Raw genomic sequence first — 21,773 nt, 5'->3', positions numbered from 1 at the left:
TAAAACACGAGGAAGGAGAGAAGGAAAGGAAACTAAAAGACTGACAAGAGGACAAGAGACAAACGGAAATGTCCAATGATAAGATCAACCCTGAAAAGCTCGTATCGAATCTGAAATCCAGTTTCTTTCGATTTCTTTCAATTTCTTTCAATTTCAGTTGGTTTTTCACGCCACGTACGAAGCGCGAAATGGATTTCCTTGTTCGATTCGCCGATTCTTTCCGTCGAATTTGATAGCTGCCGATGGATATTGAATCGTGAACAATCGTGAAAAACTAAAGAGGAAAAAGGAAAAAGGAAAAACGAATATACGTTCGGTCGCGTTATCATTTCCCCTCCAGCTTGGCTGTGCCTCCTCCGCGTCAACTTTTACCACGGTACTACGCTGCTTAACATCTTATCCACATTTCCTTTCCCTTTTCGCGTCCACCGAAGAGCACGTGCACACGTATAAAACGAATTCGCACGGAGAGCGTCGATTCAGTTACTCGCAACATGTGATCGAGGTGTGTGCACGATCGACCGTCTACTACCGTTTCGTTTCTATTCGTATAGATAGAATCAAAGTGAATCGAAGATTGTGCTCGATTCACCGCTGAATTCTCGACCTTGGAAGATTCAGAGGTAAAAAGGCTGCCCGCGTAGGTATTTCGTTCAAGTTTGGATATCGTCCGAACACCGATTTCACCACTCTGGATTACCAGTTGCACGCATTGCGTATGTACATACATCTTCTGTTTTATTCCAAGGTTTGCCAGTTTTCGAGCGACAGATTTGACAAAGAATGATATCCAGTTGGAAACTGTGCTGTAAGTATTGGATGCAAACTCGTACCTTCTAGACATCGTTGTTGGCTTGTTTCCGTGAAACGTGTCTTGTTCGATCTCGGACAGTTTATTCATCTCGATCGTTGTATCCGTTCTTTCCGAGAGCTCCGCTTTCGCGTGAAACGCGACTCGATGGGATTAGGATTGCGATTAGGATTGCGATTAGGATTGCGATTAGGATTGCGATTAGGATTGCGATTGCGATTGCGATTGCAATGTTTTTAATAGGTGATCGAACCAACACGATTCTTCCACGCACTGCGGCGCCCTACAGTCGGGCTTGTCGATTATGAAAAAATAAAAGCATCGACGCGAGCAACGAATTAACGGAAACGCGAATGCGAGATGTACTGTGAAAAATTAATATTCCCATCGCGTTCGGATCGAGGCCGTCCCTCGATGGTTGTTTGCATTGTAAATAATGACGGAACTTAAATCATGCACCGATACGTATCACACACCGGCTTCGAGTTTCCCAAGTTCACGGCTTTCGTAATTTGAATAATATCATTTATTTCTGTCCATACCGTACTAGGTATACTCGACTAGACCATCATAATCGTGGCCGTGGTGTCGATGAATCGTGAAAAACAAGATTCGATATCTTTCAATTTTATGACAGAAAAATACTGTGTAAACGGTCCGAGTAGAACGAGGCCGGGAACATCTGCTGCTACTCTCGATCTTTATTCTTTTCAATAATCTGACCGTTATCGGAACGGTACGCGCGTTGCTCGCCAGCGGAGAGTTTCAATGTTTTCGAGTTGTCCCTCGCCGTTTCTCGCCGTTTCTCGCCGTTTCTCGCCGACGCGACGAAAATTGAATATAAAATATCATCGAAACGCGAAAAATAGTACCGATGGGATCTTTGGGGAACGTTATCGTTGCAGCTGCGAGACGAACGCGATTCGTTGAAAGGAGGAGAAGCAACAACTCGTGGCTCGTAATCGTAAGCCGCGAGCCTCGAGCCTCGAGCCGTAAGCCAAGATTATAAGAATTAAGACTGTCTCCGAGTACCTATGAATATCGGCGCAAGTTAAACATCAGTTTCTCCTTATCTTTGCAACGAATCAACGACTCGGCCGCCTGCCGATGTAATCAGTTCAATCGAACCAAAGTATTTTCTTCGAACAATTTTTGGTTTCTCCTCTTTGGGTTTCCCGTACATCGTCTATAGATAAGATAAACTTGCTGATGCTGCGTGTCATACCGGTGCTTGTTCGAGAGACGTGAAAAACGTATGCGTTCACTAAATTGCCGGTGATACGATCGAATAGCCGGAGGGAAGATGCACGTGTCCCCGCCTCGAACGTCCGTTCCGTGGGTTCTCTCTCTTTTTCGATACGAGCAGTTTCCACCGTCGAAGTCGTTTAATCGTTGAATCGTTTAATCGTTTAATCGTTTAATCGTTTAATCGTTTAATCGTTTAATCGGTTTCTATAGTAGGATCTCTGAATCCCTTAAGACGAGAGCCGCCGCGCACTCGTGTCCCATGATAATGGATGAGAATATCGATGCTCGTCCCACTCGAACGCCGCGTACCTTCAACCTAATTTCTTAGAGGAGTTGAAATTTAAGTGTTATGCGATGAAACGACAAGTGTGATAAGTTTGCAGCAATGACATATCGTGTCGCACATATTTTCACCGTGCGTTCAACTTTTCCTTTTTCCTTTTTATTCCTCTCCATTCCTCGTCCTTTTCCTCCTTTATTCTCGCTGGTTCTCGTTTCTTCTTCGTTTTCCCTGTTTGCAACATGACCCCTTTATCCGGCGATTCGACCTAGTCGAGTAACACCGATTTCGAGTCGCTCGACCGTTTCGTTTACCGCTAGAAAACTTTAGCTCCCACGGTCGTTCCAGTGTCCGATAGAAGTTGATCCGATTCGAGTCCAAGCGCATCCCGCGAGTCGACACCACGATTATCGTTGTGTTCGAAACAAAGTTTCGGATGCATGTTTTGCGCGCCTCCGTGAGCCGCGCTCGACGTTTACGAAACACACGTTTCGTTCGGCTGTCCCCCGTTCCTCGATAACTATTTACATTCGCGTCACGAATTATCATTTCGAGGTCTTATCCGATACACGCGACCTTTACGTCTCAAGGATCGTTACCAAAATTTGTCTTCTTTGACCAGCTCTGTTTTCCTAGCTCGCGATCGGATCGCGAATCGATCGGGTTCGGTCTAGTGCGCGCGGTACCGAGAACTCTATCGCTCGAGAGTTTACCTTTCCGGAGGACGCGAGCCGAAATCCGAGTCGAAATCAAAATCAAAGTCAAAATCGAAATCACGTTGCACCCGAGTCACACTGTTACGTGCAAGGAATCTGACCTTTACCTAGATAGGTTCGCGTACGGTTCGTTAGACAGCTGCCAATAGGGAAAGGCTCTGCTAATCGTCATTCCTTCCGCGCCGTTGACCTCGGGCTTTCTTCTTTGCGTCCGCGATACAAGTGGTGGCGGGGTTGCGCGATGCCTGGCGCACGGGCCTCTACTCGTCGATACAATTACCAATAAACGGCATACCCGTTTCTCACCTAGGCAATAGGATACCGCAACGATGGGTGTTTGCGATAATGGGATTTTTGGCGTTGTTGAACGCTTACGCGATGAGAGTTTGCCTCTCGATCACGATCACCGAGATGGTGCAACCGGCGGATGCAGCGCACGAATCTGCTGATCACACGTGCGATAAGTTTGACGACGAGCGATCGCATCCCAACCGAACAATCCCGTCCGATGCGAAGCTCTACGACTGGGACGCTGTGACCCAGGTAAAGCAACATTTCGCGCGTCCCCACCCCGTGGAATGTTTCCGTTGACACGCTGAATGCCAACCAAATCGGATTGCCGTAGTTTAATACCGCGGCGCGGCATTCGACGCGTCGACGAGAGGTTGCTAGTTTCGAATTTGATTAGTCTTTATGTTTCGTTTGGCCAGGGCACGATATTGTCATCGTTCTACTGGGGATACGTGATCACGCATATACCGGGTGGCATGCTGTCCGAGAAATTCGGTGGGAAACACGCCCTCGGCCTAGGAATTCTGGCGACCGCCTTGTTCACGCTGCTCACGCCGGTGGTGGTAGAGTATGGAGAAGCAACGGGTCTAATTGTTCTTCGCGTACTAATGGGTCTGTGCGAGGGTACCACTTTTCCGGCATTGAACGCGATGCTCGCGCAGTGGACACCGCCGGAAGAAAGATCCGTGATCGGCTCGTTGGTATTCGCGGGTGCTCAGCTCGGTACGGTAATCGCGAACTCATTGTCCGGACTGATTCTTTACTACTCACCGATGGGCTGGCCAGCTGTGTTTTACGTGTTCGGTAGCATCGGAGTACTCTGGTTTCTGATATGGCTGGTAACGTGCTACAATAATCCGGACACGCATCCGTTCATCTCCCAGAAGGAGAAGAACTTTTTGAGCGAGAAAATGCACGCGCATACGCATAAAAAGCCACCGTCGGTCCCATGGAGGCACATTATCCGATCCGTACCACTTTGGGCATTGATAGCAGCCCAGGTTGGCCACGACTGGGGTTTCTTCACTTTGGTCAACGATCTTCCCAAGTACATGAGCAGTGTGCTCAAATACTCGATCAAGAGCAACGGGCTGCTCTCCGCCTTGCCCTATCTCACAATGTGGATTTGCAGCGTAATCACGTCTTGTCTAGCCGATTGGATGATCACGAACGGCGTGATGTCGCGTACCAACGTACGCAAACTGGGCACCACGATCGCATCGCTCGGCCCCGGAGTGTTTATCATCGCCGCCTCCTACGCGGAATGCGACAGAACAGTCGTCGTCGTAATGTTCACCCTCGGCACCACTCTGATGGGTATGTACAGACGATCTTTCTTTTCTCCCCGGTCTTGTGATCGCCTCCTCGACACTGTTGATCGATCGGCCCGGCGCACTGCTCTCGTTCTTTTTCCATTTTCCAGGCACCTTTTATCCAGGAATGAAGGTTAACGCGCTCGATCTCAGTCCCAATTACTCTGGCACATTGATGGCTCTCGTGAATGGAATAGGCGCTTTCACCGGTATCCTCACGCCGCACATCGTCGCCCTGTTGGCTCCGAACGACACCTACCACGAATGGAGACTCGTCTTTTGGATCGTCCTTGTCGTGTTTATCCTGACAAATATTATTTTCGTGCTGTACGCGAGCGGCGAGGTTCAGTACTGGAATGACCCTGAATTCCTCAGAAAGGAAAGGGAAGGGAAGGGGAACGAGCAAAAGTTCGAAATGAAATGGACGAAAAATTGGAGAATACCCTTCGTTAAAGGAGACGCGCGAATATAATGTAAATTCAATGGAAATTTCTACCTTTACGATGGAACGGCTTCCTCGGCGCTCTTCCTTGCCACGCGTCACGCGCAATCGTGTCTCTGTGTGCGGCCTCGAGTAAACGAAACAATCCTCGGAAGAGAGTAACCGTTCGTTCCGTGTAAAAACCGTACTTAGCACTAACAGTATTTCCCCGTGTTGTATGTATGCGTGTATCATATTATCCGCCGCAGCTATTCTTCCTCGTTTTCGTCTAGTCCAGACCTTCGTGTGCTCCCGGAATATAACATGGAATCATAACGAAACGTGAAACGATTGCGAATAGGAGAGTAACGCGTGCGTGCTCCAAAGGATACGTTATTCGGGACCGTTGTATCGGCAAGTTTTCGCTTAATCACCGTGTCTCTTGTACCTGATGAAACTATGTTACCGCGAATCATTTCTTTTCCTTCTAAGTAGGTTCGTAGCACACTCCCGATGTCTACAGATGTACGCGTAGACGCGCACGACCAAGTGATCTTTGGGCGAAATCGTACTTAGAAGAGTATCAACGTTCCGATTTATTGCGCCTGTATATTTATAGTAAAATGCGATATTTCACAAATATTCCTAATCACTTTAGCTTATTATTTACAAGTATTCTGAATTTCCCGCATCGCGTTTAGGACTATCTCCACTCGAAATTCGCGGTCGAAATTCGCGGTCGAAATTCGCGGTCGAAATTCGCGGTCGAGTTTCCATGTTCCGATCACGTTTCGTACCATGTGTGTTGTTTTTCTCTCCGAACAAGAGAAAAGTCAGTCCGAAATGAGAAGAAAAATAGGGAAAAGAAATTAGAAAGAAAGAAAAAGGGGAACGACGAATAACTCGTTAACTCGACGACGACGGTACAGTCCAAACGAGTGGTATTTCCATTTTCTTCTTCTCCTGTTTCCTTCGGTGTCCGCGATATCTTGTTCTGTTTGGACTCCAATCGATGTTATCGCCCCGTACCCTCCAAGGAGTAGTAGTTGGTATCGCATGACTCGTAAGATACGGCTGGGTTTTCGTGTCTCCAGCAGATTCTACGTTATGAATATGATTCGCAAACTTGTAATCGATGTGATAGTAGTCTCGAAAAGTTGGCTCGTCGCGAAACGCTTGCATGGCACACCACACGTGCAGCAGCAAACAGGGGAATCTGGAAAGCCAATAGTCGGTGAATTTGTCCGGAACATCTCCGAGGTTTTCCTGAGCGGCCAGGCTCAATTCTCTGTAGTGATGTTTCTAAAAGAAATCGTGCTTGAAACGTAAACAGATTCTATGCACGGTAGGGCGGGTAGATCATTCGCGTCGTCAAAGTGTCGCACACAATTACGTTTTACGACGTTAAATCTATAATCTACCTTGTTTCTCAACGCTCTCAAAAGATCTCGAACACTGTCTCCGCGGTAGCTTCTATATCTTCGAAGATCGGCTGCAACTTCCACGTCGATGAATAATCTCCAATCGCCGTGTACGATTCGGAGATTGTCGGTTTCTAATGCGATCAAAGCTGCACTGTCGCTCTGTTCCTTTTCCACTCGATCGCTTACATCCTGACATCATAGATGACGTTTCCAAGAAAACAAAAGAAACAAAGAAATTTCAGAAACAACATTCGGACCTGGCAATCTATCGTATTTATCGTGCAACGATCGCGACACATCGATCGATCGAAAGGAAGGAAATACCTGAAAGAATGCGAGTATCCGCGAGGGTTCCCAAAATATGGGATGTTCGTGGATAGCCGTTACCGGAGGTCGTTCCGACGGGTCGTTGGCGATCATAGCCTTTATCAGCACCAACGCAAGTTCCTTGTCGCTTTCGGAAATTTCTTCGCGAAGGGCTGTCAAGTCGCTCTCGCCGCCTGCGATAACATCGGATACGTTCATCGTTGAGGATTAGAAAGCGTCTTTACCAGTCGTGACAATGTCTTACACAGAATATTGGCTTGTCGTCGCAACGAATCTCCGAACGGATGTTTCCCACCGGAGAGGACGTAATAGAATACACAGCCAAGAGAAAAGATGTCTACGGCACACGTCGTTCTGTTTCCGTTTAATATTTCTGGCGCTATCCAACCGTCGGTGCCGGTTATACCGGATCTACGCGAGAAAGATACACGGCCCAGTTGGAGTTTCTTGCACAATCCAAAATCGGATATCATCGCTCGAACTTCTCCCCGTGGCCCCGGTGCGGATAACAGTACGTTGTGCGGTTTGATGTCCCTGTGTACTGTGCAGATCGAAAATCATGGATGACAACGCCTTCGTGTCCGGACGCGAGATTTCTACACCCGTCAAGAACAAATACCTCACCGATGTCGAGGCAATGCAGGTGAGCTAATCCGGACGTGGCCTGTCGTAGAATGCTTTTCGCGGATATCTTTCCTCTGTCGTACAGTCCCGCGACGTAATCTTGCAAAGTTGCCTCGGCCAACTCCAACGCAATGTATCGAAACATTCGATCTTGCTCGGTACAAAAGTACCGTACAACGTTTGCGTGCGCGTCCGATTCCCGGAGCAGTGCTACTTCGCGGTCAGCGAATGTAAAACAGTCCGGTAATAAACGTTTCACCGCTACGGAACGGCCATCAAATTCCCCCCTAAAATCAACGTAAAGCACCGTACAACTCTTACACGCGAGTCAAGAGAATCTCGTAAGAAGAGGACGAATAAAAACGACGGAGAAAGAGGGAAGAAATTTCACGAGCATATTTGCTTGCGAGTACCTGTACACAAAAGTTCCCTCGCATCCTTTACCCAACACTTGACCGGTATCGAATGTAATCTTCCCAACTTTTACCACTCCTTCGCCCATGTCTTCCGGTACCGCGAGCGCATTCGATCGTATCCCATGGTAGTAATCGTTGCTCGTGCGACTGCTTTCTCGAGAGCCCTATCATTAACAAACTGATTTCTTAGGTACATGGCCGTAATTTGAAAACATATGTACAGAAGCGAATCGTAACAGAGTCTTGGAGAGCGGAAATGACAAAGTCAAATTACACGACACAATTGCACGAGTACCTGTGAGAGTTGTTGGAACTCTTTAAATCGTGCGTTTAGGTAGCAAAACATTGCCAAAACGCATCCCAGCAACACGATCAATGCCAATTTTAGACCTTTATTCTCTTGCTGATAAAACCAGCTTCTTATCGCAATGTACGCGTGCCGTACGATTTCGTGCCAACGCGTGTCACTTTCGCTTTCGCTGGATCCACCGTCGGTATGAAAGTCAAACGACAGTAACGACTCTTTGGTTGAATTCGGGTATCCTGCGGAGGACGGTAACGTTTCGATCACAGGATCGGATCGACCGGTAATCTGAAGAGGGTGTTGATCTTGCAACTCGTATTCTGCTGGTATCTCGTAATGTCCTATTCCGATGAAATCAATGAAATGAATTATTGCCGCCATGTACCGTACATACGCGTCCTTTCAACTGTGATTACCTAGCGCGATAACTGTTTGATATTCTGTCTGGACGACACTCTCGGTATTGCTGTCCACGTAGGTATGATTTCCAGTCGATACTGGAACGGTATTGTTAACCTTTCCAGACTGCGAAACCGGCAACGGACCCTCTAACAACAACTGTCCAATATTACTCGATATCGTGGCTGTTGTTGAGTCGACGAACGATGGCAGAGCATACAGTCCGTGTCTATGTTGGCCAATGTACAATGTTGGACTAGAAGAAGAAAAAACAACAAGTCCGATTGTTCTACGGAGAGCGAGCGTCGTCGATAACTTGAGTGAAAACAAGAAAAAGCAAAATAAAGAGACGGCTTACAACAACTGAATGTCGCTTGGTTTGCTTGCAAAACGTTTCAACAGAAGGTCCAATGTACCATCCGCGACACTGGTAAAAGGAACTGTGAGCAAACCATCTTTTCTCACTATGTATAGCGCTATTACCGGACTTTGTACATCCAATTCCCAAAGAACAATTCCCAATCTTCTATCCACGGTGACGATACGTCCAGTCGAACTTGTTGTAAAATGAACTAAATCTACAATGGAACGGTGTACTTGCATATCTCGTATCTAATTCATTCTACAATACATTATATCCACATCTCAATTACAAAAGCAATCGTGACCGACCATAATTCTCTGTTCCCTCGGGTTCCATCTTTGCGGCAGAGTAGTCGTAGAACGTGACATTCCATTTTCTGTTTTTTCGTTTGCTGTCCACCATTATAATATTGTATTCTGTACGCCCCACGAACACACTATCCTGCATCTCTACAGGACATGTGTTTTTAACTTTGTCGAATCCTAGCAGCTGCTCCCTTTGTCCGGTTCGAGGATCGACGCTGAACCACGTGTCTACCTTTCTACCCGTATATAATATTCCGTCGCTGCTACGACAAGGACTATTCGCTACAAGCTGAGGAATAGTGAATGGTAATTTCTTCAAAGCTTCAGTTTCTGCACCGAATATGTACAAGGAGCCGTCTTTTGGATCCGGTAAAAACATTGGTCTGCGAGACAGAGAGAGAAAGAGAGAGAGAGAAAGAGAGATAAAAACATCGGAGGAAACTATACAATATATTTGAACCGACAATTGCCTACGTACGTGGTGGAAGCTCTTGAGATATCGATTGGTACTTTGACGATCGGCTCTGCAACAGAATATTTCGACACAGTTACGATACTTGCCCGATTACTTTGTATGTATCAAGATTACCGTCGCTCTGTCGCCAAAGTATATGTCCCGATCGTTGCTCTACACCTACAAGAAAACCGTCCAATGTGGAAAATATCAAAAGTGGTTCATCCTCTTCTGGCACCAGTTCTGTATTTCTCTGCATTCGTACCGTAACAATAACAATACAGTTATCATACTCTTAGTTTTACAAAACAGTCCTCGCTTTAACGTCACACAAATCAAGTTCGATATTACCGTACCTCTTGCTTAAAGGATTCCAAACAATCAGACTCGTCGGATCGTTCCATCGAATCGGTAATAAAGAAAAGCGTTTCAATGATAAAGAGAAACAGTGCAAAAGGTATGAGTCGCATCGTTCGTAAAACAGTTTACCGGTAGGTTCTTGGTTGGACAAAATTCTATTCTCCTTGGAGAATGAAAGAAATTTCATTTGTAGAACAAAAGAATTGCAAAAGCTTGTCACCTTTTGTGCAACATTTAATGCATCGAATTCTCATTTCGTTGGAAATCGCTTTCCCAACAATCCTTTGGTGCCTTCTATAAAACCTCTGTCAAATTAAGTCCATAAATAGAATAACGTGATATAGTTGAAAGAAATCTTTTCTCTTATATCCATTGTTGCTTCCGTGATATTTAGCGAGATTGCGACACGCTGATTGGCGTTAAATAATTGTTCTTTTCATAATATTTATTCCACAAATTGGAGGAACGTATCGTTTCCTGTTTCACTGTCATTGTCATTATTCGTCACAGTAACGAAAGAAGATGATAATCATCGGAAAATGATACGTCACATGGTACGTGTCTTTCATAACAACATTGCACTTTCTCACGCACGTATCATGCGCCTAGAAAATTCAAGATCCTTTCAAATTTTATTAATCCGTTTTCGGTGCATTTTGCAAATGCTGATTTAAAAAATATAAATATCTTTCAATACATTATTCCCTGAAGGTGTTCGAACAATATCGCGCATGAATTCAAAGGACAACGATAACGTCATGGACACGTGGCTCAAGTATGTTCGCGCGCGACAGTGCATCATCTATTCGTATACAAAAAAAATATCCAGAGAGACATTGTAAACGGGATAGAAATGTTACATGAATAAGTAGGTACGTGGTGTGCATACGACGTTTATTCGTTTGTCTGCAAACTGTCATACCGCGTACGATCGCAGCGATACATCGATGCTGACCTTTCCTTCCTTCGGTTCACATTTTTACATGAACAATTTCACCGAAAATCTTCTCTTTTCGAGAAGAATTGTTTAAAAAACACTATACACAAACATACGTTTGCACTTTATTCGGCCTTATATTTCCGTGTTGCGAAATACGTAAACACTTGATGTTGACGAGGAGCGACAGAAGCGGAGGATATATAAATAGTTTTAAATTGAACTTTAAGGCGGCACATCCATGTACACTGTAATCGAGTCAGTTTTCACGATGTAAATTCAAGTAAGTACTTACTCGAGAGTACGCAAGTATCTACGTACTTATGCGTAATAATGTAATGTAAAAAATGTATGCACCTACATAGGTATTTCAATAAGAAATGAGTCGACCTTTTTCGCTATTACGTCAAGTCGCGGTTTTGACAATTCATGCGAATTGGAGAAAAAGCGTTCATCGTTAGCATTTTAGCACGCAGAAGTAGAGAAACAATACCGTTTTTACGAAGGTTGTATTAACGTAGTACTTATGTTCATTGTCGCCGGTACAGTTGGACACGCATGAAGATACGACATGAAGGTTATACTTCGATCACGGGAGGTAATGTTTGTCCGAACGTTGTCACTCGTAATCTTGGACAACAAATGAACCATGGATAGATAGTTGTAATAATTCGGAGGAAGTTAACGCAGAAGATTACGTGATGCGTGCGATTCAAGATTTGTCGATAAAGTGTACATTCCAAGAATATTCACGCATCGATTGTTCGTCAAAATAAATATTTCACAATCATGAGCAGCAAGCACAGCCCTGGAAAAGTGACATTGGCTATGATAAAAGGTAAGATTAATATAGGCGATACACAGGTAAGACTGAATACACAAGAATACGTTCCATTTAATCTAATTACAATCATTGGATCGATGCACGATATTCTAACGAACTTTTTCAATTCGTTCATAAGGGAAACCTATTACGACTTCGGTTCCTGTAATTCATTATCATGCCAGTGACGACGAACTGGAAGAAATATATCCAAGTACGGACGAAGAAAAGAGACTGTCACCCGAATTTGAAAAAATTTTGTCCAAGATAACCTCCTCTCCGCAAAAATGCACCGAAAAAAGATCTACACAGGAATCGTGCGGTTCGGAAAACAATTCGGATTGTCAGTCGGTTACCGCAGAAAATTTAATACCTGAAGGCACACCGCCGTCTTTAGGTGCATGGAAAATGTTGTCAGAAATCAAAGGGAAAATAACTAAAACATTCGAAGAGAAACTATCGGAAATAAAAAGTGACAAAAAAAAACTTTCGCATTCTAGAGCCGAGAGTTCAAGCATCAGTGATTCGGAAGATCAAGGAAGCGTTACGCCTTGCAACAATACGATGGCTAGCGACAAGCAAATAAACGAATCGAGTACACCTGTCGTTCTCCCACGAAACAATCCGGGTAAATATGTAGGCTTCTCTGGAATAAAGACAGGTCTGAAGGACAAAAGTCTGCAAGAAGAGTGCGTCGAAAGTGGCATCGAAGCCTCGGAATTTTCTCCCGACATTGGCGACGACCTCGATCCCTGCGCAGAGACGAATGCATCGTTCGCGAAATCGTTGGATAGCGACAGCTGTATCAACAGCCGTAAACAAGTTTCCCAAGCTCACTCGACTTTACTTCTAACGCGAAGAAATTTGAATTTAATCTTTTCGCATTTGCTTAAACAACTGACTTATCAAATAACGTACACATCAGTTGCTGTTTTCATCGCAATTTTATGCATTTATTACGTTACTCCGTTACCAGAATATTTGATCGGACTTGTAACTGGCGTCGTTACAACTATAATGTTTTACAACATGTCGGCAAGGTTTAAAACGATTTTGACAAGTTTACCAAATGAAAAATTTGTTAGCAGGCAAGTAATACCCGTTTTAGAGATTCCAGCAGTAGAGGAGCATGCTGTGATCGAGAGATTTCAAGGCTGGATGAACGAATTACCCTACTGCTACGAACCAACTAATTATCACGTGGCCCGTACCAAATCTGTTTTTCTTAAACTGGAGGGCAATGTGTTGCGTATAATGGAAACAAGAATGAAAATACCAAAGAAAGCAGTCTGGGATGAATCGCAACACAAATTGAAGTTTTTCAGGAAGAGAGTTTATAATTTGAATGGAGCAAAAATAGAGCTTCTTCCTTGCGGACTTGCCAGAAGACGAAGATGGAGTAAAAAATATCCAATTTGCATAACTCTTAAGAAACGGGCACTGATTTGTAATGTAATTCTGAAGGGTTCCGCATACGACGAATGCTACTCGACGATTAACGGTCACGAGCAACCAATGTCGGAATCGAGTACAAAGGGCATAGCTACACCGATCGAAGCGAAGAACCAGGACGAAACGTGGCAAAAGGAAGAGGAGAATGGAGGAGACAAAGAAAAGAGTTTATTGGAAAAGGAGGAAGATGCTGCAGAATATGACGACGACGACGACGACGATGACATTGAACATTTCAATTCCGATTTCGACAACGATGAATTTGACAACGAATATCGAGAAGGCGAACTACAGACCTTAGAAGCTGAAAATCCAGAAGAAGTATGCAGAAAAGGAAAAAGGATAAGAAGGAGAGGGAACACGAAAAAGTATCATATGTATGAATTTGATTACATAGACAGGAGAAAAACGACCACGATCAACAATCACGACGACAGTAACCACAACCGCGGCCACAATTACAACGATGAGGATGATGGCGTAGACGACGATGACGATTATTACGTCGACGATTACGTCGACGACGGCGAGGACGAAGACGAGGACGAGGACGACGAGGATGACGACGAGGACGAGGAGGAGGACGACGAGGATGACGACGACGACGAGGACGACGAGGACGAGGACGATGACGACAACGAGGATGACGATTACAACAAAGACAGCGACGACAATGAGGAGAAAGAAGACGAAGACGAGGATGAGGGAAATGAAATGTTAAAAGACAAGAAAAAAGTGCGGCAAGCACAAAAATACGAGGTTGAGAAAGCTACGGAAGACGAGGAGATGAGGAAGAGAAAGTGGAGAAGGAGAAAAAGAAGGAAGAGGAGGAATCGGGAGAAGGGGGAAGAGAAGGCGGACAAGAAGAAGGAAGGTGAAATTGAAGATGAAGATTTGGAGGACGAGGCGCGGCAGGCGAAAGGGAAGGAAATTGAAAGAGAAGAAAAGGAAGTGTGGGAAACTGTAGGAATGTCCCAGACTGCGCCGTCGAAGAAGAAACGTTTGAAGAAACGACGGAATAACCGTAGACTGCGAAACCAAACAAAAATCTTCATTTTTGCTAGGGCTGACCGCGAGAAAGAGGATTGGTATAGGCGATTGGTCTCTGCCTCGATGCGGTGTACCAAAAAGAAGGACGCGTCATCTTTTACGATATCCGATGCATCGTCCACATCGAATATGTTATCCACACAACGAGCCGCAACCACAGAAACGAAATTAACCAATAGTCCTTTTGAAAGTGTACCTGATCTCAACTATCACACATACATGGCGAAATATTTGGATATCAGCAGTTCGACTTCGGAAAACGAACATTCTTCGCATATCGACAATACGCTTTGGATAAACTGTTTAATAGCTCGCATACTGTTCGATGTACACAAATATCCAGAAACTGTAAACCTGATACAGGACAAAATACAACGGAAATTATCTAGTATAAAACTACCATATTTTATGGAGTGCCTTTTAGTTTCCGAGGTAGCAGTAGGTCAAGGAGCGCCCATCATTCGCAACGTAACGAAGCCGGTGACAAACGAGAGAGGTCTTTGGCTCGATTTGGACATAACGTACAAAGGATCGTTGACTATGACCGTTGAAACAAAACTAAACCTGATGAAATTGACGAAAACTGGGACGATTGCCAATAGCGGTGGTGGGGCAGTGGAGAGTGGTGGAGGTGACGTTACAGTTTGCCCGGGAAGAGAAAAACCGGTAACTAAATCGCCAATGTTCGACAGCGATATGGAAGACACGCCGGAAACTTCGACGGAAGACGACGATAGTTCGCAATTTTGTAGTCCAGCCAGAGAAATAAAGTAAGTTGCGCTGCGTTATTTCACCGTGTTCCACTACGAATCGTTTACAGTATTTTTATTACAGTCCACCGACACAATCATCCGGAAGAAAGTTTCTCAATATAGTAGATAGAATAGCTGCAAATAAATATTTTCGGCACGTAAGTATGCTTTAACATGTCGCAGACGCGTTCTTTCGATACCGTCCGGTACCGGATCTCAGAGTATTCTATTAACGGGTGCTTCCGTTTTCTTTCTCTCCCTTCTTTTCCCCGAACTAGGCAACTGAACTGTCCTATGTACGAAGAGCCATGGAAGGTGTCTCAAACACTGAGATTCGCTTGATGGTTACCGTTTCAAGCATAGAAGGTTGCCTTTCGTTAAACATTCCACCAGCACCGTCCGACCGATTGTGGTACGGTTTCAAACCAGTACCGAAAATAAGTCTCACCGTGAAACCTGCAGTCGGCGAAAGAGCGGTCAATATCGTTTACGTAACCAAATGGATAGAGGACAAGTTACTCAGGGAATTTGAAAAGCTGGTCGTTTTGCCCAACATGGACGATTTTGTCTTGCCATTATGTCCCAATTATCCATATTCGAATAAGCGATAATCGCGGGAACAGAAACGAAAATGATGATAGCAGCAGGAGTAGCAACAACGACGATGAAGACGACTACAAGAATAATAATAATAATAATAATAATAATAATAATAACAACAACAATAATAATATTAAATAAATAAATAAATTATTATTGTTATTATTATTTTTATTCGTTCAACAGTGGCCCTTCGATGCACGAGAAAAGTATTTATCGAAAATATCGTGAACCCAATGGTGCAAATAAAAGGAAAACAATGCGAGACGAGAAGAACAATTACAAACATATAGAAAAGTACAAAAGTATAGATCGAAAATGAAATATATAGAGAAGGAGGGGGAATACGATAAGAAAGCATGCGATGAATTGATTAAACAATTTGGAAACTATTGGAATGATTTTGAACAGCGATAAAGATATTGTAGTTCCGCCACTATAAAAGAATATTCGTGAATCTGGAGCTGAGAATTACCGAAGGAGAGTGAATCAAGGAAATTTCGATTAATGCTAGAGGAGACGGTACAGAAAACGAAAAGACTGGTCGCGATAAGATAAGTCGCGTTGCGCTGTGCGTTCTTACCTATTTTACAGAAGGCTGCCTCCATTTCCTCGGCGACATTATCGGCGTGTTCGCTATACCTGCGTTATTACGGCCTGCCTGGTGTTAAAGTCGTTCGCCCAAGTGAAACATACAAGCAGCATCTCTTCTCCATGGTTTTCCATGGTCATGTTGCTTCTTATCGTTATCCACTAGCATCCGGCGAATTACTTGAACACATCAGCGAAATGGAGATGTCGGGTAAAAACGACAGAGTAACGTTTATATTGTGTCATGTGAGTGTAATCTAGCGTTCTGTTGTTATTTCTGGTGCACGTGGCTTCGCATTGTATTCGCAATTACAAACGTAGACTTGGCTGGTGGCTAAGAAAAGATGGGTATCGTATAAAACTTTCAACATCACCTCTCCTCTCCAAACATTGACGACTTTTTCCATGCCAATTATTATTATCCCGACTGGAATAACACAACTATTTCTGGATACTTGGATAAGATACTGCCAATTATAATATTTCAAAGTCGTACGGATATTGGTAAAAGTTTGACTAATTATTCAGTGATTGGTTTATCGTCAGCCTAGCATTCGACTAGTCTACTCTCTCTCCCTTTTTTTCTCGTTGTCTACATCGCTTCAGTTTATTTATCCTGGTTTTCCTTTCTTTTCTATCCGCGAATGTAATCTTTGTTCTATGCTTTTACACTTTCGCATATTCTATTGTATCTCTATAATTTTTCTTCCACCTTATGACGTGTATTTTGTTTAAATGAATTTTCTTTTCCTTTTGTTCTCGCGGTGCAGTATTTTGGACGTTTTCGTTGAATACGAGAAACTCGTAAACGATATAAATAATTGATTGTAGTTGGAAAATGTAAGAATTTCATAAGAATATAAGGGGATCGGTAGTTGAACAAAGAACGGAGAACGGTAGCGGATAATTCTGTATCGGAACAAGTTAAGTATACAGTTATTCGAGAGCAATCCGAAGAATGTACAACGAGTGTATTCTATGTACTATACAATCTTTACAAAACAATATCACAGTTCAGAGATCAACGAGAGATCGAGATATAGTATAGTATAGAATAATATTTTATAGTATTTTATAATATTTTATGGTATTTTATGGTATTTTACGGTATTTTATGGTATTTTATAGTATCTTATAGTATCTTATAGTATCGAACAAGAAAATACAATTTATTATTTACAAGTATATTTGATTCCAAACCGAAAGCTAACTTCGAAGGACGCAGGGAGCAGTTTCCAGCTCACGAACCGTTATCGTCCAAGTCTCCAATCTCGGTGCACAAACCAGAATGAGGTCACCGAGCCTTCGTTTAGCCATTATCACAAACTCACCCTGGCCGTGCCGTGCATCGCAGATACTGGGTACCCTGACACGAACATTTTTTCGGTCGCGGAACTCGGTGACGTCCACGTCGTTGTTCCCCTATTGGAAAAAGATAAAAGGAGAAGAGCAAAACAAGTTGATTAGTTTTATTTTAGGCAGCAGCGAAAACACCTAGAAAAAGAAACGAGGAAGAAGAAACTGAGGGAGATGTTGCGTCAACGTACCTCGTTCTCTTCGATTCGACGCAAGGTCTTGGTTACACCGACGACGAGTTCGGCAGCTTCCAAGTTCAACTGTTTTTCTACGGCGTTGACCGTGCCTCTAACCACTAGATCGCTCTGACAGTAGGCTTTCGCTAATTCTTCCATGGAACACGGCCTGCAGTCCTCTTCCTCTTCCTCGTTGTATAGTCGGTATCTTGTATCTGGATCGTCGTTGATTTGTTGTTGCCGTCGCCGTCTCCGTTGCGGTCGCCATTTTCGTCGTCGTCGTACTTCCAAGTCGTATTGTAATTTCACGTCGCGATGTTCACCGAGGATAGGCTGTTCTTCCGCCTCGATGTAGAGTGCCGCTGGTTGCCTGTCGATGGGAGCGGTAGTAACAGCAGTATCAGTATCAGCAGCAGCAGCAGCAGCAGCATAAAAGCATCTATGGGAGGCTTTGTGCTTGCCGTCTCGTGGAGTATACAACGTTCGAAGTTTGCCGTGACTCTCCAAGTACACCCTTACCGGGCCAGAAACCTTGGCACACGCACGAAATCCCGATAACCGAGAAATATCGGCGGTAGCAGACGCGACAGTACGATTCGCGCGACCGTTTCTCTCGGTATCTTGTTGGACGAATTCCACATCGCTCTGCGACATGGATTCGGTTAAAACGGGAGGCGAGAAGACTACTCGTATAGCTCCGCGTGGATATCGCCAAATCACAGTTCCTCTCGAACATCGAAGATACACCGGCCGTACACCTCGTTCTCCACCTCCGCTGCAATGCAACAACCAACAGGGATAAATTACCGACTTGTTCCGTTCTTTTCTCTTCCCTTCCCTTTACGTTACGTTCCTTTCCTTTCCTTTCCTTTCCACGCCACTATTCGATATTTCTTTTATCTTCTTCGCGTGTCGATGACATTTGACGAAACTCGGGGACGTTTATCGAAAGCTTCGCCACTTGATCCAACCTTTTATTCGGTTTTTCTTTCTTTTTTGAATGGCTCGCCTGTACCACTAGGAGAACCGTTGCATGTACGCCGCGCGCAAGCTTGTATCACTCTCTCTTCGAAGAGAAAGAGACAGCGAATCGAATGTTCACCGGCACGATCCTTTTCGAGGCGGTTCAGAGAACGACGAGGAAAACCGGTTTTGCTCGTAAGTCGTGCGACTGGTTTCACGTTCGATAAAAGTCGTAGAGTTCTCCCCCGCCCGTTATCAAAGCATATCGTAAACTACATCGTCGTAGATCCTATGGGTCGATACTACTCTGTGCCGATACATTGGAACAAAGATTCAACGAGCATATTCTCAGATTTCGTACGTTACTAGAATGGCATCTAGATTTAAATGGTCACTGGAGAGGTAAATAAAGGAGGGAAGGAAAAAAGGATGGAAGTAGGAAGAAAAGAGGAAAGAATGCAAACGAAAGATGGAAATCGCGGCGAATAAAATACTAGAATAGAATAGAATAGAATAGAATAGAATAGAATAGAATAGAATAGAATATGATAGGATAGGATAGGATAGGATAGGATAGGATAGGATAGGATAGGATAGGATAGGATAGGATAGGATAGGATAGGATAGGATAGGATAGGATAGGATAGGATAGGATAGGATAGGATAGGATAGGATAGGATAGGATAGGATAGGATAGGATAGGATAGGATAGGATAGGATAGGATAGGATAGGATAGGATAGGATAGGATAGGATAGGATAGGATAGGATAGGATAGGATAGGATAGGATAGGATAGGATAGGATAGGATAGGATAGGATAGGATAGGATAGGATAGGATAGGATAGGATAGGATAGGATAGGATAGGATAGGATAGGATAGGATAGGATAGGATAGGATAGGATAGGATAGGATAGGATAGGATAGGATAGGATAGGATAGGATAGGATAGGATAGGATAGGATAGGATAGGATAGGATAGGATAGGATAGGATAGGATAGGATAGGATAGGATAGGATAGGATAGGATAGGATAGGATAGGATAGGATAGGATAGGATAGGATAGGATAGGATAGGATAGGATAGGATAGGATAGGATAGGATAGGATAGGATAGGATAGGATAGGATAGGATAGGATAGGATAGGATAGGATAGGATAGGATAGGATAGGATAGGATAGGATAGGATAGGATAGGATAGGATAGAATAGAATAGAATTAAATAGAATAGAATAGAATAGAATTAAATAGAATAGAATAGAGTAGAGTAGAGTAGAGTAGAGCAGAGTAGAGCAGAGTAGAGTAGAGTAGAGTAGAGTAGAGTAGAGTAGAGTAGAGTAGAGTAGAATGGAGTGGAATGGAATAAAATAAAATGGAAAAGAAAGAATACAAACCTCCCAATCCAGTCGCATTGATCGGCAGCTTGGAGGGCAGCATGTTCGTACGTAGGGGCCGATGACACGATATCGGTATGTCGTTGCAACAACAAAGATAATAAACCGGCGACGAACGCGAACGATTTCATTTTTAAAAAGTGATCCGGAAGTCGCATTTATCGCGTTCAACAAGCTCTCGCAGTCATCTTGCAGTTATTCGAAATCCGTGGTCGTTATCGGGAAATGTAAACGACATAGCGTCTTCACAAAACTACTCACTCTTGTTAGAAAGGTTTCGTCGGTTTGCGCACAACTATTTTCGGCTCCGTTTCTCCCTACTCTGTGTTCTATCCTCCGTTACACCAGTCTCCTGTTCGGCGGTGTCTGTGCTTCGGCTCTGCTCGTCGTTTCGCGTCGCCTTGCGCCGTCCTGCGCCGTCCTGCTTGGTCCCATCTGTGTTTCGGACGTCTTGCTCCGACTATCGAGTAACTTTGACCGCTCGTCTCCTTTCTCTTCGTCCGCCATGAATGTATGTTGGTTTTCCAGCAGTTACGGTTAATAATCGAATAACCGCTTCGCAAGACGTATGTTGTTAGAAGGCACACCAATTCGTTTAATGCAAACGAATCACTGGAAGAATTCACTGTTTACATGCCAGGAATGCGCATACATGAAATATGATAAAGTAATCTTCGCGGATATTGTAAATTTAATGAGAACCACCCACCACTACCATTTCCCAAAAGTAGTCCTCGACGACTCTCTCGCTAGACAAAGTTATTGTTCTGCTACGAGTGTTTATCGGAACTGGACATCCGAACGATGGAAATAGTATTTGCCGAATATAATGTTGGAAAAATCAAAGTTGCACTGTTCAATTACACGATTCTAATGTTAGCTAGACATGGATAAACATTCAACGCCTCTCTCTCTCTCTCTCTCTCTCTCTCTCTCTCTCTCTCTCTCTCTCTCTCTCTCTCTCTCTCTCGCTCTCTCTCTCTTTCTCTCTACAGCACTCAAGTATGCAATACAAATGTATTATGCATTAATCGATGTCTTTCTCATTGTTTCTTTTTTATAGCTCGCTATTTTGCATATGCATATTCCTCTACAGAACAAACCTCCAAAAATTGACAATTAATCATTCGCAACGAAACAATTTTCTACGAAATCACAAAGAGTAACTTACATGGCATTCGTTTTTAAACTTTCAATGCATTTAAACACCGTTTCTATAATTTCAACTTTTGTCATAGTAATACGTATTATCGTAATAGCGATAGATTAACGCCGACGAAGCGAACTCGGGTTTGCGTGATGCTGGCTGCAAGCAGCTGCGAGTGTTACGACATCACGCACGCGTGACTGCGGCTGTTAACTCAACGAAGAGATGATTTCTACATCCCTTCCTTACCAACTGCTGTTGAATTGAATTATTCTGAAATGATTGTAGTCGGTAAATCTGAAAAAGTTGAAAGTTCCGAAAATTCCGAAGGTTCAGAAAATCTGACAAACGGGACGGAGCTGAAATTTTCGACTTGGCTTCATTTTCCATAAAAAACAATGTTTGCAAAATTTTCTAAAAAAGCGTTTCACCCATGTAATGTCAGTCCCCAAATTACCGTTACCTAGTTTTCCT

At 43.8% G+C, this 21,773-nt stretch overlaps 4 protein-coding genes across 9 annotated transcripts; 2 read left to right on the top strand and 2 right to left on the bottom strand.

The window, feature by feature from the left end:
• Positions 1-478: 478 nt before the first annotated feature.
• LOC116432757 (putative inorganic phosphate cotransporter) lies at positions 479-5,722 on the top strand. Of its 2 annotated transcripts, none has more exons than XM_031990084.2 (5): positions 479-623; positions 749-808; positions 3,366-3,598; positions 3,766-4,663; positions 4,770-5,722. In XM_031990084.2, the coding sequence occupies exons 2-5, from the start codon at positions 784-786 to the stop codon at positions 5,129-5,131; spliced, it is 1,518 nt and encodes a 505-aa protein (XP_031845944.1). In that variant the 5' UTR covers positions 479-623; positions 749-783; the 3' UTR covers positions 5,132-5,722. The 2 variants fall into 2 exon arrangements, with proteins under 2 accessions (XP_031845944.1, XP_031845945.1); XM_031990085.2 differs by having other exon boundaries at positions 491-640.
• Ire1 (serine/threonine-protein kinase/endoribonuclease Ire1) lies at positions 5,647-10,203 on the bottom strand. Its single transcript, XM_031990081.2, has 13 exons — positions 10,054-10,203; positions 9,833-9,950; positions 9,722-9,767; positions 9,247-9,626; positions 8,933-9,152; positions 8,592-8,830; positions 8,167-8,516; positions 7,869-8,035; positions 7,456-7,742; positions 7,076-7,372; positions 6,829-7,004; positions 6,502-6,693; positions 5,647-6,382 (listed from the first exon to the last, which is right to left on the bottom strand). The coding sequence occupies exons 1-13, from the start codon at positions 10,165-10,167 to the stop codon at positions 5,987-5,989; spliced, it is 2,982 nt and encodes a 993-aa protein (XP_031845941.1). The 5' UTR covers positions 10,168-10,203; the 3' UTR covers positions 5,647-5,986.
• A 1,478-nt stretch (positions 10,204-11,681) lies between these two features.
• Positions 11,682-17,447, top strand: LOC116432754 (uncharacterized). Its single transcript, XM_031990076.2, has 4 exons — positions 11,682-11,832; positions 11,957-15,089; positions 15,154-15,229; positions 15,350-17,447. Exons 1-4 carry the CDS (start codon positions 11,784-11,786, stop codon positions 15,680-15,682), a joined length of 3,591 nt encoding a protein of 1,196 aa, XP_031845936.1. The 5' UTR covers positions 11,682-11,783; the 3' UTR covers positions 15,683-17,447.
• Positions 17,405-21,706, bottom strand: Metrn (meteorin). Of its 5 annotated transcripts, none has more exons than XM_076373554.1 (5): positions 21,324-21,706; positions 20,862-21,004; positions 20,153-20,764; positions 17,810-18,569; positions 17,405-17,684 (listed from the first exon to the last, which is right to left on the bottom strand). In XM_076373554.1, exons 3-5 carry the CDS (start codon positions 20,308-20,310, stop codon positions 17,469-17,471), a joined length of 1,134 nt encoding a protein of 377 aa, XP_076229669.1. In that variant the 5' UTR covers positions 20,311-20,764; positions 20,862-21,004; positions 21,324-21,706; the 3' UTR covers positions 17,405-17,468. The 5 variants fall into 5 exon arrangements, with proteins under 5 accessions (XP_076229669.1, XP_076229671.1, XP_076229668.1 ...); XM_076373556.1 differs by having other exon boundaries at positions 20,862-20,941; XM_076373553.1 differs by having other exon boundaries at positions 20,862-21,706.
• Positions 21,707-21,773: the final 67 nt, after the last annotated feature.

The sequence above is a fragment of the Nomia melanderi genome, chromosome 14, assembly GCF_051020985.1.
Source record: "Nomia melanderi isolate GNS246 chromosome 14, iyNomMela1, whole genome shotgun sequence".
Lineage (NCBI taxonomy): Eukaryota > Metazoa > Arthropoda > Insecta > Hymenoptera > Halictidae > Nomia > Nomia melanderi.
This window is presented reverse-complemented; position numbering and strand designations above follow the sequence as displayed.